The 17,709-nt window shown below is 46.2% G+C and overlaps 1 protein-coding gene across 1 annotated transcript in view; it reads right to left on the bottom strand.

Moving 5' to 3' along the window:
- The window catches only part of ptprt (protein tyrosine phosphatase receptor type T), a gene marked incomplete at its 3' end in the record, with an annotated part of 413,231 nt that overhangs the window by 201,909 nt on the left and 193,613 nt on the right, over positions 1–17,709 (bottom strand). Inside the window, exon 15 of the mRNA XM_083660558.1 lies at positions 13,374–13,430. Within this exon, the coding sequence (XP_083516684.1) occupies positions 13,374–13,430 (57 nt within the window). The remainder of the gene's footprint in view (positions 1–13,373; positions 13,431–17,709) is intronic.

Raw genomic sequence — 17,709 nt, 5'->3', positions numbered from 1 at the left:
GCATCACCAGGTAACAGTGACCAGGCTATACCAAAACACTTGACGTAGCATCACCAGGTAACAGTGACCAGGCTATACCAAAACACTTGACGTAGCATCGGCAGGTAACAGTGACCAGGCTATACCAAAACACTTGACGTAGCATCAGCAGGTAACAGTGACCGGGCTATACCAAAACACTTGACGTAGCATCGGCAGGTAACAGTGACCAGGCCATACCAAAACACTTGATGTAGCATCAGCAGGTAACAGTGACCAGGCTATACCAAAACACTTGACGTAGCATCGGCAGGTAAAAAACACTTGACGTAGCATCACCAGGTAACAGTGACCGGGCTATACCAAAACACTTGTCGTAGCATCAGCAGGTAACAGTGACCGGGCTATACCAAAACACTTGAAAGGAGAGGAAAGTTGGATTGTCCTTTTGATGCAGTTTGTCTTTATCTTTGTTCAGCCACGGTGGCTAACACTACTCATTACTTATTACAGTTTACCAGACCGACTGTTTACAACTCGGGATGGGAATTTCATGTATTTCCCTCAACCGTTAGTTGCCAGACATTGCAGCCAATTAACCGGTTAATTAACGCTGTGGGTGCTGTGGAAATGGCGTTCTAAACGCCATCTCGGGGGGGGGAAGGGGGTGTTGGTACTGGCTTGTGGAACCAGATTTACGATTACATAAGGACAGACGCTGTCGTTTACTCTCAAATAAAAAATAGGCTCCACACCATCGACATGCTCCACACACACCAGTATCGAGGCTAAGCTTTCAAGAGGAAAAAAGCAGCACAGAGTTTCTGGAATAAAACAGGAGGAGACAGCTGTCAAGTGCAATAGCGATATAAGCAAGCACTTCCATATGACAGACACGTCTTATCCTTCTTTGCTGGTTCCTTGCACTGCTAGAACCGCCCAACTCTTCCTTTGATTGGGTTAGGTTTAGGCATGAGGAGTGACGATTGGTTAGTTTAGGTTAGTAAGCCAATCAAAGGCAGAGTTTTCTGAAACGGGAGGGGAGGGGATTGACTGGATGGATTGGAGGTATAACGCAGTGAAAGCTCTGGAGAGATTGAAGTCGGCAAAACGGTTAATTGCTGTTAATTAATTTTAACCGGTTACGTTCTTAACGGCAGTTAACCGACTTTCGGTTAACTGTTTATATCACTATTTACAACAGACAACGGAATTGCTTTATGAACTGCATCACAATATTGTATTACATCAAATGGTGATAGAGTAGCAAAACATGAATATGAAAATGTCACAGATTATTATGATCATTTTATATTTCTTTAGGCGAAATGAAAGGAACTGCTGGAGCCTAATATCTTCTGTGACAATAGTGGCCCGATGGTGTTGTTTGCTTCCAACAAGCAGTAATGTAATCGCAAGACTCCCTTGTGTTCCTGTATGTATGTGTGTGTGTGTGTGTGTGTGTGTATGTGCGTATGTGTGTGTGTGTGTGTGTATGTATGTGTGTGTATGTGCGTGTGTGTGTGTATGTATGTGTGTGTATGTGCGTGTGTATGTATTTGTGTGTATGTGCGTGTGTGTGTGTGTGTGTGTGTGTACAGTATGTGTGTATGTGTGTGTGTGTGTGTGTGTGTATGTGCGTGTGCACACACGTGCACTCGCTTGTTTAATATCCTTTTTATTTATCCGTTTCTCTGATGTCTTTCTTGTTTTTTTCTCCCAATTGCAGCATGGTGGAATTAAAATCAGGAAGGAATTATGGGTAAAAACCAGAGATATTAAAAACATAATCTCATCCAAACACAGAAGATTGATTCTTCTAGCTACCAATGCACCGTGAACGCAATATTAAATGCTGCTGCTCTGTGTGTGTGTGTGTGTGTGTGTGTGTGTGCGCGCGCGCGTGCAAATTATGAAGTTTGTGGTTTTTGCCTTTATTGTGTGTGTACTTCAGGCTCACTAAAAATGTCCTCCACAGTCACACAAAGTACATTTCAGTGAGCTTCAGTCAGCTTGTACATACAGGAGCATGAGCCCATTGACCTTGCATTTGTTTTTGCTCAACTTCCTGGTGGGCAAAAACTTGTGGCGAGCAGGCTAGCGTGCGTGCTCAGAGCAGGTCTGATGATGGTGAGGTGTGTTTGTGAGCAGCTGCAGCTCAGAGCAGGTCTGATGATGGTGAGGTGTGTTTGTGAGCAGCTGCAGCTCAGAGCAGGTGTGATGATGGTGAGGTTTGTTTGTGAGCAGCTGCAGCTCAGAGCAGGTGTGATGATGGTGAGGTGTGTTTGTGAGCAGCTGCAGCTCAGAGCAGGTGTGATGATGGTGAGGTGTGTTTGTGAGCAGCTGCAGGCTCCTCCTCTGTGGATTAGCGTTAGCATGGCTGGGTGTGTTTGACAGGATTACTAATCTGAGCTATGCTGCTGCAGCGCGCCGTGTGTGTGTGTGTGTGTGTGTGTGTGTGTGTGTGTGTGTGTGTGTGTGTCAGAATCAGAATCAGAATCACTTTTATTGCCACAGTATGCAAGATACATACGAGGAATGTATGCAGCGTAGCGGTCATATCAATATACAGAGATAAGAAGTAACAAAAGACAATCACAAAGTTGCAAGTGCAATCAAATCGAGTAAATATATACAATATGTACACGAGTGTTGAAGTGTTCTGTGGATGATAAATATGAGTTTACGTTGAATTTACATGAGATTTACAGACTGAGTTAAATAGACGTTAAATAGGCAGTGGCCAGGAAGGATTCTGGATTAATTATCGGACGTTATTGTGGCATGTTTGGCCGTGTTTTGGCTTACATTCTGCGGGGAAATGGATAGGATATATATATATATATATTCACATTACCGTTACCGTGAGCCAGGAACTACCCTGCTTCCCCTGTATGTACGGTACCGTCTAATGCCTGGAGTTGACCAAACTGAACAATCAAACAATGTTTCATAAGCATAACAGTAACGTTAGGCATATTTACGACTGTTACATTCATTATCCACACAAGACGATAACGTTATTAGTGGGGCTGGTGGTAATTTCTATAAATATAGCTAAATCTATTAGTTAGCCGCGTATAGCATCAAGCTAACGTTATGTTTATAATAGGCAGACTCACCATGTTGGTTGTATGGTCATGTTCCATGACCATAAGCATAACGGTAGTAACGTTAGGGTTGCATTACTTCACACAAGACGGTAATGTTAGCAGAGTTTCTGACCAGGTGGTCAGATACTTGTACTACGGAGTGACAATAAAAATCTTGAATCTTGAAAATCCATTAGCAAGCAGCTAACGTTATCTGGTCAAAACCACATTACAGTAGCTACAAGCAGCAAGTTCCCTTCATGAACCGAAAACACAGTCCTGAGTCTAGTTTCCCGCCGATGTCGGTCACATTGCTGCTGTCTGGCCAGACGGGCTTCATTAGATAAATATTTATTTATTTATTTAGTGTGGACTTTTTCTGGAGTCTGTTGTTGTTTCCTTTTGCTAGCAGCTAGCGACGAACGTAACGTTAGCCATTTCCTGTTAGCCGTCTTCTTCGTTGGTATTTACGCCGGAGCCATGAGGACAAGAGGCAGGCTCGTGAACGCGCAGACGTCACATCCTCTAGCTGTGGCGGGAAATGTTCACCCCTCCGAAGATGCGGTATTTCCATGTATCTTCTTCGTTCGGCTCCGACCAGCCGTTCTTCTAAATGGCTGGTCGGAGAGAAACGCCCCTGGTCGCGATTTTTAAGTTACGTCAAGGCGCATTCACTCATTGCCAATAAAAAACACTTTGTGCACATTTATTTCTCGCCAGAACCGACGGAATGGGCCTTTAAATAAGAGTTGAATTGAATTGAATGTACATGAAATTTACAGGCTAAGTTAAATAGGCATTAAATGTGCAGGGAATTTACATGAATTTACAGTCCCAGTTAAACAGGCATTAAATTAGATCTGAAGTCCTGGTCGCCACCGAAGCTACCTCCCCTGTTTCCAATCCACCAGCCGCCACTGGTATTAACCCTAACATACATGTATTTGACAGGAGTATTAACCCAGTATCTATCTATCTATCCATCTATCTATCTATCTATCTATCTATCTATCTATCTATCCATCTATCCATCCATCCATCCATCTATCCATCTATCCATCTATCTATCTATCTATCTGTCTGTCTGTCTCTATCTATCTATGACTCGTTTTAATTTGCTCCCCCCCTCTTATTGTCTTATTGTTATTGTTCTGTTATTTACTCCCCTTCCTCTTTACTCTACATCTCTCCCCTCACTTTTTATTTTTTCTAGTTTCCTCTGTCTCTTTCTTGCTCCTCTCTCTCTCTCTCCCCCCTTTCCTCTGTCTCTTTGCCCTCTCTCTCACCTCTCTCTCTCTTCCACTTTGGTATCTATCTTTCTCTTCATCCTCATCTCTCTCTCCCGCTCCACCTCTCTCTCTCTGTCTCCCTGTCCTTCAATCCCTCTCTCTCTCTCTCGCTCTCCATCCCCAGACAGTGAGGTGCCTTGTGCCCCAGCCTGTCAGATTGACGCCCAGGCGTCAGACTGAAGCAGATGGCAGATTCACGACGGAGCTGGAAGCTGAACTTAGCATAAGCCCACATATGGCCCACCGCATGGTAGAGAGGGAGGAGGTACACCTGTCTGCATACACAATGCTATGCTAGCTCGCCCGCCACATGGTGAGAGCGAGGAGGTATACACCTGTCTGCATACACAATGCTATGCTAGCTCGCCCGCTGCATGGTAGAGAGCGAGGAGGTATACACCTGTCTGCATACACAATGCTACGCTAGCTCGCCCGCTGCATGGTGGAGAGGGAGGAGGTATACACCTGTCTGCATACACAATGCTACGCTAGCTCGCCCGCTGCATGGTAGAGAGGGAGGAGGTATACACCTGTCTGCATACACAATGCTACGCTAGCTCGCCCGCCACATGGTGAGAGCGAGGAGGTATACACCTGTCTGCATACACAATGCTACGCTAGCTCGCCCGCCGCATGGTAGAGAGGGGGGAGGTATACACCTGTCTGCATACACAATGCTACGCTAGCTCACCCGCCGCATGGTGGAGAGGGAGGAGGTATACACCTGTCTGCATACACAATGCTACGCTAGCTCGCCCGCCGCATGGTGGAGAGGGAGGAGGTATACACCTGTCTGCATACACAATGCTACGTTAGCTCGCCCGCCGCATGGTAGAGAGCGAGGAGGTATACACCTGTCTGCATACACAATGCTACGCTAGCTCGCCAGCCGCATGGTAGAGAGGGGGGAGGTATACACCTGTCTGCATACACAATGCTACGCTAGCTCGCCCGCCGCATGGTGGAGAGGGAGGAGGTATACACCTGTCTGCATACACAATGCTACGCTAGCTCGCCCGCCGCATGGTAGAGAGGGAGGAGGTATACACCTGTCTGCATACACAATGCTATGCTAGCTCGCCCGCCGCATGGTAGAGAGGGGGGAGGTATACACCTGTCTGCATACACAATGCTACGCTAGCTCGCCCGCCGCATGGTGGAGAGGGAGGAGGTATACACCTGTCTGCATACACAATGCTACGCTAGCTCGCCCGCCGCATGGTAGAGAGGGAGGAGGTATACACCTGTCTGCATACACAATGCTACGCTAGCTCGCCCGCCGCATGGTGGAGAGGGAGGAGGTATACACCTGTCTGCATACACAATGCTACGCTAGCTCGCCCGCCACATGGTGAGAGCGAGGAGGTATACACCTGTCTGCATACACAATGCTATGCTAGCTCGCCCGCTGCATGGTAGAGAGGGAGGAGGTATACACCTGTCTGCATACACAATGCTATGCTAGCTCGCCCGCTGCATGGTAGAGAGGGAGGAGGTATACACCTGTCTGCATACACAATGCTATGCTAGCTCGCCCACCGCATGGTAGAGAGGGAAGAGGTACACCTCTCTGCATACACAATGCTACGCTAGCTCACCCGCCGCATGGTAGAGAGGGAGGAGGTACACCTGGCTGCATACACAATGCTACGCTAGCTCGCCCGCCGCATGGTAGAGAGGGAGGAGGTATACACCTGTCTGCATACACAATGCTACGCTAGCTCGCCCGCCGCATGGTAGAGAGGGAGGAGGTATACACCTGTCTGCATACACAATGCTATGCTAGCTCGCCCGCTGCATGGTAGAGAGGGAGGAGGTATACACCTGTCTGCATACACAATGCTACGCTAGCTCGCCCGCTGCATGGTAGGGAGGGAGGAGGTATACACCTGTCTGCATACACAATGCTACGCTAGCTCGCCCGCTGCATGGTAGAGAGGGAGGAGGTACACCTGTCTGCATACACAATGCTATGCTAGCTCGCCCGCTGCATGGTGGAGAGCGAGGAGGTACACCTGTCTGCATACACAATGCTATGCTAGCTCGCCCGCTGCATGGTGGAGAGGGAGGAGGTACACCTGTCTGCATACACAATGCTATGCTAGCTCGCCCGCTGCATGGTGGAGAGCGAGGAGGTACACCTGTCTGCATACACAATGCTATGCTAGCTCGCCCGCCGCATGGTAGAGAGAGAGGAGGTATACACCTGTCTGGATACACAATGCTACGCTAGCTCGCCCGCCGCATGGTGGAGAGCGAGGAGGTACACCTGTCTGCATACACAATGCTATGCTAGCAGACAGAAAAGGCAAGAACATCTCGCTCTGTCTGGCTCTGTCTGTGTTTTTATTTCCGGCTGGCTTTGTCATTCTCTCCAACTCTCCTGGGTTTGAGCCTTTTTTCTCATTGGAATCTGTCTCTAGCTGTGTCTCCATCCATATTTTGTGCAAATTCTAACTTTTAAAAAGTTTAAAATTTGAATCAGGTGCTTCCATTAAGGGCTGTTAAGCAGATGAGAAGGTTGTTTGTGTGTGTGTGTGTGGGGGGGGGGGGGGGGAGGGGGCAGATCATAGATGGAGAGAACTTTCCAACGGATACTTGCCATAGGAGAAGTAATAATGATGATGTCATGGAGCAGTTGTGCCATGGTGTCACTAAACTGTCACGGTTCTCTCTACCTTCATTCGCAGAACTTCCTGGACCAAATTACATACCGTAAATTTCGGACTATAAGCCGCGGCTTTTTCCCCATTTTTCGGCCCTGCGGCTTATATAACGGTGCGGCTTATCTATGGATTTGTACAGCGAACGGCCACTAGGGGACCTCCTAAATCTATGGATTTTGGTACGAGAGACAGGAGGAGAGCAAGACAGACAGACCCTGATTGGATGATGTTGCAAAAAATGTGCCTCGCGACCTGATTGGAGCACTGTGCCACTACGCTCTCTCAGCCACTACTGTAAAACACCCTCCCTCCTCCCACCCTCCCTCGCTCCGGGGGAAAAATGGCGGCGATTGAGCCAGAAAGACAGTCTGAATGAAATTGAATGTAACGTTCCCAATTCTATGTATTACATTCTAAAAAATTAACGGCAACATTTTGGAAGGCTAAGCCACACAACTAGCTCGTTGTAATCTAACATCATGCTTCAAAAGATGGAGAACTGGCTGTGTTATGACGATGAGGGTAAGGACTCAAAACGGTCTCCGCTGATAAGACATTAAAACACCTGCGGCTTATAGTCCGGTGCGGCTTATATATGTAACAAACATGCAATTTAGCTGCTGCGGCTTATATTCAGGTGCGCCTTATAGTGCGGAAAGTACGGTAATTATGACATCATTTGGACCTGGAAGTTCTCTCGGTCCAGGCAAGATGGAGGGAAGTGAAACATTGTTCAATTACAATTGTTACAGGGTGATATATGATTGACATGTGATTGTCAGGGACCCCCTTGTTTATTTATGATATTTCAATTTACGTCTTTGCATCAGAGGATCAAACAGGAAGGGGGAGTGGCTTAGAGATTATATCCGTGGCATTTCAGGTGCGCAGGCCCCCCCCCCCTCTGCCAGTGATTGAAGCCGAGCCATGGATTCTCTGGAGCCCCTGTTCCTAGTAGTTTTCCCTCTGTTTTCACGTGTTAGTGTGTGTGTGTGAGACTTTTCTTTCTAAGCGTCTTATGAGCGGAGGCAGCCTGAATCTGGCCTCCACACGACCGACTGGGCTGTCCATACAAGCCGGGCTGTCTGGGTGTCATCGGCCCAGGCTGTCGCAGGTAGGCTGCTCCCGTTCTGTTTGTCTTCTCGTTTGATAATTCTGGGCAAGGACGTTCTGTGTTGTTGTGGCAGGTTTGGATTGACTAGACATGAGCTTGATCCTATTTTGAGAGCCAGACTCTGTCACACAATCGTCAATCGTCGCTGTCGGGTGGAAATCTCATATCTCCAAAAGCACAACTTTTCAGAAAATGAAAAAAAACAACAACGATATCAGCTTTTTTCCATCTTCCATCTTCCATTCCATTTCTGGTGAGACTAGGTGTTCTTAAAATACTGAACACCACGTCATCAAAGTTGGCACGTCTTCATTATGGTCAGTTACTCGCTGGATGTGTCATTATATTATTCATATCTTACCTGAATAAGCTCAAATGGAGTTACAGGATTATCAGTCCAACTTCGAGACACTTTCTCCGGGGCGAGCAGCCTCACACAGCAGCCTCACACAGCAGCTCGCCTTCTGGAGAACACAGGTGTGTGCAGATGCCTCCAGGCGGCTCCTCCAGGCTTCTCCTCCAGGCGGCTCCTCCAGCAGCCAGCCTGCTCCCATGCCGACTTAGAGGCACCGTCTCGGGGGCACACAGCCCCTCACTAACGCTAACATTAGTCTTGTCAGAAACCACTTTGATCTGCATTTTATGGTAAATGGTAAATGGACTGCATTTATATAGTGCTTTTATCCAAAGCGCTTTACAATGTGTCTACATTCACCCATTCACACACCGATGGCGGCAGGTTACCACGCAGGGTGCTGGCACAGCCATCGGGAGCAATTTGGGGTTCAGTGTCTTGCCCAAGGACACGTCGACATGCGGACTGGAGGAGCCGGGGATCGAACCACCGACCTTCTGGTTAGTGGACGACCCGCTCTACCTCCTGAGCCACAGCCGCCCCATTTTAAATGAGTTTGCAGCCTAGGGATAATTCAAAAACATTTTATTGATCTATTTACGTCAGACGAAGCCAGAAATAAACAAAAAGAAGTCTGAAATAAACGGTGCTGCTCTGTTCTGGTTTACCGTGCCTGCTTTCCTCATGCCTCGCTGCCTCGAGACGGGGGCAGGGGCGGAGCTTTGAGGTTTTGTGGACAGTTTGAGGGCGAATGGAGTTACGAGACTTAGTCACAAGACTGTTTTAATGCTTTTCCACTGGTTACATGTGGTAAAACCCACAGACAGACGTGAAGGCTGACCAATGACATTGATTTATGACACAAAATAAAAATGTGAAAAAATGGACAGCAACAAAGCTGGGCCGTTGAACCCTTTTTAGAAAGAAGCATAAACACGTTGTTGCTAAATTAAAGTGATCATCTCAAAGATTTGCATGTAAATAAAAAGTTAAGTCACTATCTATCACAGACTGACTTAACACAATGGTGACTGAGCCTATGGCCCATTGATAGAAGCCTTTGTATTTTCAGTATTACAGCATTTATGAACTTGGTGTCTGTGGTGACACAGGGTGGGCGGAGCTAACACAATAGACTCACTCTGTAGGTTACTGTAGGTTCACAGGGTGGGCGGAGCTAACACAATAGACTCACTCTGTAGGTTACTGTAGGTTCCTGATAACTCTTGTGTGAAGTAAGTAGCTAATGTTTTAGCATTACGGGTGGTTACTAACTATGGCCGAACAAACTGACTAATGTCACATAATGCAGCACTATTTGGATCTCACCTCACCTCATCGCCATAGGTGTCACCAAAGAGAACGAAATGGAAATCTTTGAGATATTGTCCTTAAAATGTCACACCCCTGCTGCATATTCACCTAGAAATACCCCTGAACTGCTTTACCAGTCTGACTCAATCCACTGCAAATACACAGAGCCTGAACTGCTTTACCAGTCTGACTCAATCCACTGCAAATACACAGAGCCTGAACTGCTTTACCAGTCTGACTCAATCCACTGCAAATACACAGAGCCAACTCACTCAGTAACCAGCCAGCAGCCCCATGGCCACGCCCCCATGGCCATGCCAGCTCTATGGAAATGGAGGACGATAGGTGGTGCAGAATGTGTGTGTGTGTGTGTGTGTGTGTGTGTGTGTGTGTGTGTGTGTGTGTGTGAATGTGTGTGTGTGTGTGTGTGTGTGTGTAGGTGTGGGTGTTCGTTTGAGGCAGGTCGATGATGAAGATAATGCAGACGTCATTCCTTCAACCTTTCACTTCTGCAGTTCAAACACACGCAGCTCGCGCACGCGCACGCGCGCAGGCACAGATAGCAAGCAACACGTTGCATCACTATTGCATGGCACGAGAGTCAGTTCCAACACAACTCTGCAAACCAATTATAATGGACCTCAGGACTAATGGGAATGGGAATTGAAGTTGATGTGCGATACTAGTCTATGGATGACAATGGCAGAGTGTGACGCCCCCGTGAGTTAGGTGCCAGGCATACAGGCATAACCAATGGAGAAGGCATAACCAATGGAGAAGACATAACCAATGGAGAAGACCCCCTGAGACATATAGGCATAACCAATGGAGAAGACATAACCAATGGAGAAGGCATAACCAATGGAGAAGACCCCCTGAGACATATAGGCATAACCAATGGAGAAGTCCCACTGAGACATGCGTGCATAGTGCGCTCGATCCCTAGTATATCAAATTATGACAACGTTGTCAAAAAAAAAAAGTATCAAAAAGTTCCGCATCCATTTTTGTATATGTGTTTCAACACATTTCGGTTGCGGTTTGTGCAGTTGATTTTGGGTTAGGGTGAGACAGTGTGGCCTGGGATAAACAGTGAGCTGGCTTCCTGCGGTCACTTGCCAAGGTGTAGTACAGAGTGGAGAGAGAGGAGAGAGAGGGAGAGAGAGAGGGGGAGAGACTGAGGAAGAGAGAGAGGACTTTGAAGTTCCTCCAGCCTGAAGCGTCCCCCCCCCCCCCCCAACTTCCTTTGAGCGCTCTGTGGGCAAACAGACTCTGTGGGCAAACAGGCTTTGTGGGCAAACAGACTGTATAGATGCCTTCACAGAATGTACAAGAGACAGTCTGGCTTGAGAGACTAAAGCTGAATTTATACTTATTATAAAGTGTCGCTCAGCACATGGTCGCAGACGAAAAATAAAGTGTCGCTCATGGTGTTGCATTTATACTTCAGAGGACGTTCGCCTCGGTTCAACGGTCACGTGACACTCGAACGCTATCAGCAGCTGCAGACAGCCAAGAGAAGAGAGGGAACGAAATGCACAGTGAAACCACCTCGGAGGCAAGATGTAACGTACTTGGCTGCAGCCGCATATAAACAGAACACAACCACACAGCTCACCTCCTCTCTCTCTGGGAACAACAAGGAAGTCAAGCGCGTGCCGTCTATATAGCCAATCAGACTTGCGTGATACACTAGACATTTCACCAGGTAGCAGACACTGCTCGCCGACACTTGAAAGTGTCGACTCAAGTCCTCATTTCTGTCGGCGACCGTTTCAAAAGTGTCGGCAGACGAAGCATAAATTGGGCTTAAGTCATAAGTAAAAAAGTGTGAATGCATGAAAACATTTTGACTGACATTGATAAGTGTAGTGCTGCTGCATGCGCCATTTTTACACTTTGATTGTTGTCGACTGTTGTAGATGATTATGCATCATTTTCTGTACTGGCCTTGCAACCTCAATTTCCCTCATGTACATGCGCAGATGTATAAACCCAAAAGAAAGCTGGTTATGCTGTATACATGCAGAGAGAAGACCGGTTATTGGCCAGAAACCTATGTGTGTTTATCGGTTTTCTCTTAACCCGTTTATGACTATAAACGGATAAAGCTGTTTACATGACCACTTGAATAATCAGGTAACTCCAGACATCCGCTAATAAACAGTTTATTGTGTGCATGTAAACGCACTCAATGAGGGAAACCTTTAAACATTTTGTTTCCAACACATTGTAATGCATTTCTGGAGAGGTAGTCTATCACGGGAGGGGAATACTAACTATTTTGAAAAGAATACCCTTTACGAACAATACATTCCACAGGGGTTGGCTATGTAGATAGGTTTATAAATCCTTTCTCGGGTTTTCCATCTCTGTAGGAAGGACACGCATTTGAATTGCCACCGTTCCTTTACGGAAGAATCAAGGCAGACCTTTAGAAAAGAGCATGTGTTTTATACCTTTAGAAAAGAGCATGTGTTTTATACCTTTAGAAAAGAGCATGTGTAGCAGGGTTGGTAAAGCTAGATTAGCCTTTCTGTGTTACAATCATTGTTTCAATTCACATTGAGGGCAATAAATAACAATTTATAGCCTCAGCAGGGAAGGATTTATGACACCACTGATGATGTCACAACCCCTATGACATCACCAGTGATTTAATGACACCACTGATAATGTCACAATGCCTGCTTTCCGATCGGGCTGGTAGTTCCCAGCGAAGTGGACTGCACAGGGTATTCAGCCATATTATTTAACATGGCCGAATACTGACATTATCAGTGGTGTCGTTAAATCACTGATGATGTCATACCCACTGATGATGTCATACACAATGTCTCCACATATTGTGACCTCTTCAGTTCACAGGACATCGTCATTAATTGTACAGTATAGTGTTAAAAAAGGCTAACATGAGCTCAGTGTCCCAATACTCAGGCTAGACTGTGCATGTACAGTACGCAGCATGTGTCACAGCAGTGTCAGTGTGTGTGTTTGTGTGTGTGTGTGTGTGTGGGGGTGTGTGTGTGCATGCATGCATGTGTGTGTGTGCGTGTGCATGCATGTGTGTGTGTGCGTGTGTGTGTGTGTGTGTGTGCATGTGTGTGTGTGTGCGTGTGCGTGTGTGTGTGTGTGTGTGTGTGCGTGTGTGTGTGTGTGTGTGTGCGTGTGTGTGTGTGTGTGTGTGTGTGCGTGTGTGTGCGTGTGTGTGTGCATGCGTGTGTGTGTGTGTGTGTGTGTGTGTGTGTGTGTGTGTGTGTGTGTGCGTGCGTGCGTGTGTGCGTGCGTGCGTGCGTGTGTGTGCGAGGGAGAGAGAGAGAGGAGAGAGGGAGATTCAAACACAGCCAGCGACACTCGGGAGCGGAGCAGACATGCAAACAAATGCAGTAAGATGGCGATGAGAAGGAAAGAAAGGGTTCAAACTTAAGCAGAGAGAAGGCAGGGGGGGCGGGGCAAACCAAAGGGGGCGGGGCAAACCAAAAGGAAGCAGTGTCGATGGCGTGTGATGAGAAAAAAACAGGACATAGGAAAGAAAAGAGTCTGCCTCTATGAAGCGATAATCACCTTCGCTTGGGATGACTAGAATGTACGGCGTTGTTATTTGTCCCCTACCTATTACCACTAAGGCCAAGGGCCGCACGTCCCCGCCGGAAAGCATGAGAGAGAGAGAGAGAGAGGAGAAAGAGAGAAAAACAAACGACAACAAAAGGGAAAGAAAGAAGAAAAAAAGTCTAAGAAAAAAAGACTTGTTTGTTTTTGTTTTGCTTTATCCATTTCATCAAGGTGTCTGTCTCAGTGCACGTTCTGTCTGAGAGGAGAGAAATAGCAGTGGTGAGAGATATAGATAGTGCTAGAACATTGAGATCAATACGACAACTAGCGCTCCACATGATGTGAACCGGGACGTGACTGGTCTACAACCAGGAAATGAGTTTCAGAGCGAGCATCTCGATTGGCCCGTTAGCAGGGAATGACCTAACACATGTGTTGCTTGTGGATCTATATGGCTCTGGGTGGGAGAGGAGGATGTGTAGCCTTAGAATTTGACGAGTCGTCGGTTTCTCTCGTAGTCTCAATCAACCCCTGTGAACCCTAACCCAACCCCTGTGAACCCTAACCCTAACCATAACCCTAATCCAACCCCTGTGAACCCTAACCATAACCCTAATCCAACCCCTGTGAACCCTAACCATAACCCTAATCCAACCCCTGTGAACCCTAACCATAACCTTAATCCAACCCCTGTGAACCCTAACCATAACCATAACCCAACCCCTATGAACCCTAACCATAACCCTAATCCAACCCCTGTGAACCCTAACCATAACCCTAACCCAACCCCTGTGAACCCTAACCATAACCCTAATCCAACCCCTGTGAACCCTAACCATAACTCTAACCCAACCCCTGTGAACCCTAACCATAACCCTAACCCAACCCCTGTGAACCCTAACCATAACCCTAATCCAACCCCTGTGAATTCTCAAAGCTCCAACCAGCAGCTCTGTAAGTCACTCTGGCCATTGGTTGGTCGGTCCACAAAAAGTTCACCACCCTTCAGCGGGCACAGTTTCCATCCTAGGAGGCTGTGTGTGTGTGTGTGTGTGTGTGTGTGTGTGTGTGTGTGTGTGTGTGTGTGTGTGTGTGTACGTGTGTGTGTGTGTGTGTGTGTGTGTGTGTGTGTGTGTGTGTGTGTGTGTGTGTGTGTGTGTGCGTCTGCGTGTGTGTGTGTGTGTGTTTTGAAATTTCTAAATGCAGGCTGGCAGTAGGCCAGAGTAGGGTGGGCTTCCTCTGCCATTCTGCATTTGGGAAACTCACGTATGTGTGCTCGCAACTGTTGCCAATTGGTGCTTGTTCACACATATAGCAATCACAAAAGCAGTACTACCCAAGGTGGACGTCCGTCCAGTCGGGCATTTGTGTTCTTAAATATTGCGTAGTTTCTAATACCGAGCCGTTTTTGTCATTGTCTTTTCCTTTGAAAATGGACGTTGTTGCTCTTCCGCTTCCCAGCGAGTAAACAGCGCCCTCTGCTGTGGATATGGGTGGAAACCCATAATTACACATCCAGAAGAACAGAAAGTATAGGCTCTCTGGTATGACAAAATGGCTGGAAATTGGAAAACGACACAATATTAATATATATATATATATATAAATAGCCCGACTCGACGGACAACAACCTTGGGTTTAAAGATGACAGGAAACATTTGATCATGTGACTCTAGTTCATTTGCATTTCACCTCAGCCAAGACAGGACGCTGCTTTCAAGTGTGAAATGTACCTAGATTTGCGAGAAAGATGAACATTTCAGCTTTTCACCAACTAGATGAGGTCACTAGGTTGATAGCAATTGAATTGTTGGTAGTAGGGATGCACGATATATCGGCAATCATATCGGTATCGGCAGATGTTAGTCATTTTTTAACATATCGGCATCGGTCCGATGTTGCAATGTTAATATCGGTTATCGGTATGAGCCAAATTTTTCACATTGAGATGAAATAATCCAGTAAATCTATGATTTATGGGCTTTTCCAAATGTTTTCGAAATAAAGAAATGCATTACTTTTTCAAATTCAGTCTTTACGTGTTTTTCAGTATGTACAAAATTGTATTATTATAAAAATGTGTTTTTTATAGAGATCATATCGACATCGGTAAATATCGGTTATCAGCAATGTTATAAGATTATTATAACAGCAATGATAATATCGGTATCGGCCAACATTTTCATATCGGTGCTAGTGAATTGTTGGTAGCAAGTATTTTGAATTGTAACAAGCTCACGGCATAATGCTGTTGTGTTTCTGATCCTTACTACTGTACTGTAGACTCCACCTAGTGACATCATCAATACTGTAGACTCCACCTAGTGACATCATCAATACTGTAGACTCCACCTAGTGACATCATCAATACTGTAGACTCCACCTAGTGACATCATCAATACTGTAGACTCCACCTAGTGACATCATCAATACTGTAGACTCCACCTAGTGACATCATCAATACTGTAGACTCCACCTAGTGACATCATCAATACTGTAGACTCCACCTAGTGACATCATCAATACTGTAGACTCCACCTAGTGACATCAGCAAGCAGCACTTAGTTGGCAAAAAGCTGAAATGTGGTTCATCTTTCTAGCAAATCTAGGTACATGTCAGACTTGAAAGCAGTGTCCTGTCTTGTCTGAGTTGAAATGCAAAAGAACTAGAGTCACATGCTCAAATGTTTCATGTCCTCAGGCGAGTACTGTTTTATTGTGTTTGATACATGAATGAAAAAGTAGTAGCTTTGAGAATGGCGTGTGCGACTGGCAGGGGGTTGACTGAGCCTACTGTACGTTATGAGAGAAACCAAGGAGTAGTCAAAGTGTGACGCTAGTGGATGTGGTGTTAGGGTTAGTGTGGTGTGTGACCTTAATGACTGTGTTGAGTCAGTCAGCCTGCCTGGACGGGTTAGGGTTAGTGTGGTGTTGGACCTTAATGACTGTGTTGAGTCAGTCAGCCTGCCTGGACGGGTTAGGGTTAGTGTGGTGTTGGACCTTAATGACTGTGTTGAGTCAGTCAGCCTGAATGGACGGGGTAAAGAAAACGAAAGCAAGGAGGAAGGAAATGGAAGAGAAAATAAATGATGTGATGATTTAAAGAAAACAAAAGTTTGCACTTTGTGGCGTGGTAGGCTGGGGCAGAAACGCTATCTGGCCACCTGGGGGCAGGCTGGGGCAGAAACGCTATCTGGCCACCTGGGGGCAGGCTGGTGCAGAAACACTATCTGGCCACCTGGTGGCAGGCTGGTGCAGAAACACTATCTGGCCACCTGGGGGCAGGCTGGGGCAGTAACACTATCTGGCCACCTGGGGGCAGGCTGTGGCAGTAACACTATCTGGCCACCTGGGGGCAGGCTGGGGCAGTAACACTATCTGGCCACCTGGGGGCAGGCTGGGGCAGTAACACTATCTGGGGCAGATTGTTTAACAGCTTGGCTTCATAATGATGATCTCTCTCCTCATACTAGCTTCCTACTCTCTCACCTCTCAACGTGTCACCTCAATCTAACGTTACTTTGCCAATAAAAACTGTGGCATGTTGGGTCCGGCCACTGAGCTTTAACTCTCTTGCGTATGAAAGGCAATGGGATTTTTGTATGGGGATTTCAGTTAAATGCTTGAAATAAGGTCTGTGGTTAACAAAAGTTTATGAAACAGCGAAGTTTGTGTTCAGCAAGATTATCTTCACAAATGAGTACCACTCTTATGACTTTTGAAGCGTTTTCTGAAAATCACGTAAACAACACATTTACCGTAAATTCCGGACTATAAGCCGCACCTTTTCCCCCGTTTTTTGGCCTTTTTTGGCCCCTGCGGCTTATATAACGGTGCGGCTTATCTATGGATTTTTTCAAAAAAAAAAAAAAATCTCTCTTTTTTAGCACTCTTTCTAACTATAAATCCACTTCTGTTTTAATTTCCTCTCTTGCCCTCTTTTCACCACACTGTATGACACTGTATGACACTGTGTGCACTGTAAATAACAACACAGGTGGTGTTGTGTTATGTTGTTTTGTTGAAATGTTAATAAATGGGAGCTTCCTCAAACAGCCATCTCTTTCCCGACAATCCCCTCTGTGCATGAACCCTTACATATGGTAATTAAACATTAAAACACAAAAAAAAAAAAAAAAAAAACCATTAAAACACCCGTGGCTTATAGTCCGGTGCGGCTTATATAAGAAAAAAATAGTCAACTTTGCAGGTGCGGCTTATACACCGGTGCGGCTTATAGTCCGGAATTTACGGTACACTTCAATTTGTGAAGATTATCTTGCTGAACATAAACATTTCTGTTTCACAAACTTTTGTGAAGCACAAATCTCATTTCATGTATTTAACC

This window comes from Poromitra crassiceps, assembly GCF_964638095.1.
Source record: "Poromitra crassiceps genome assembly, chromosome: 25".
Lineage (NCBI taxonomy): Eukaryota > Metazoa > Chordata > Actinopteri > Beryciformes > Melamphaidae > Poromitra > Poromitra crassiceps.
The sequence above is the reverse complement of the archived record's forward strand: the minus strand, read 5'-3'. Positions and strand labels throughout refer to the sequence as shown.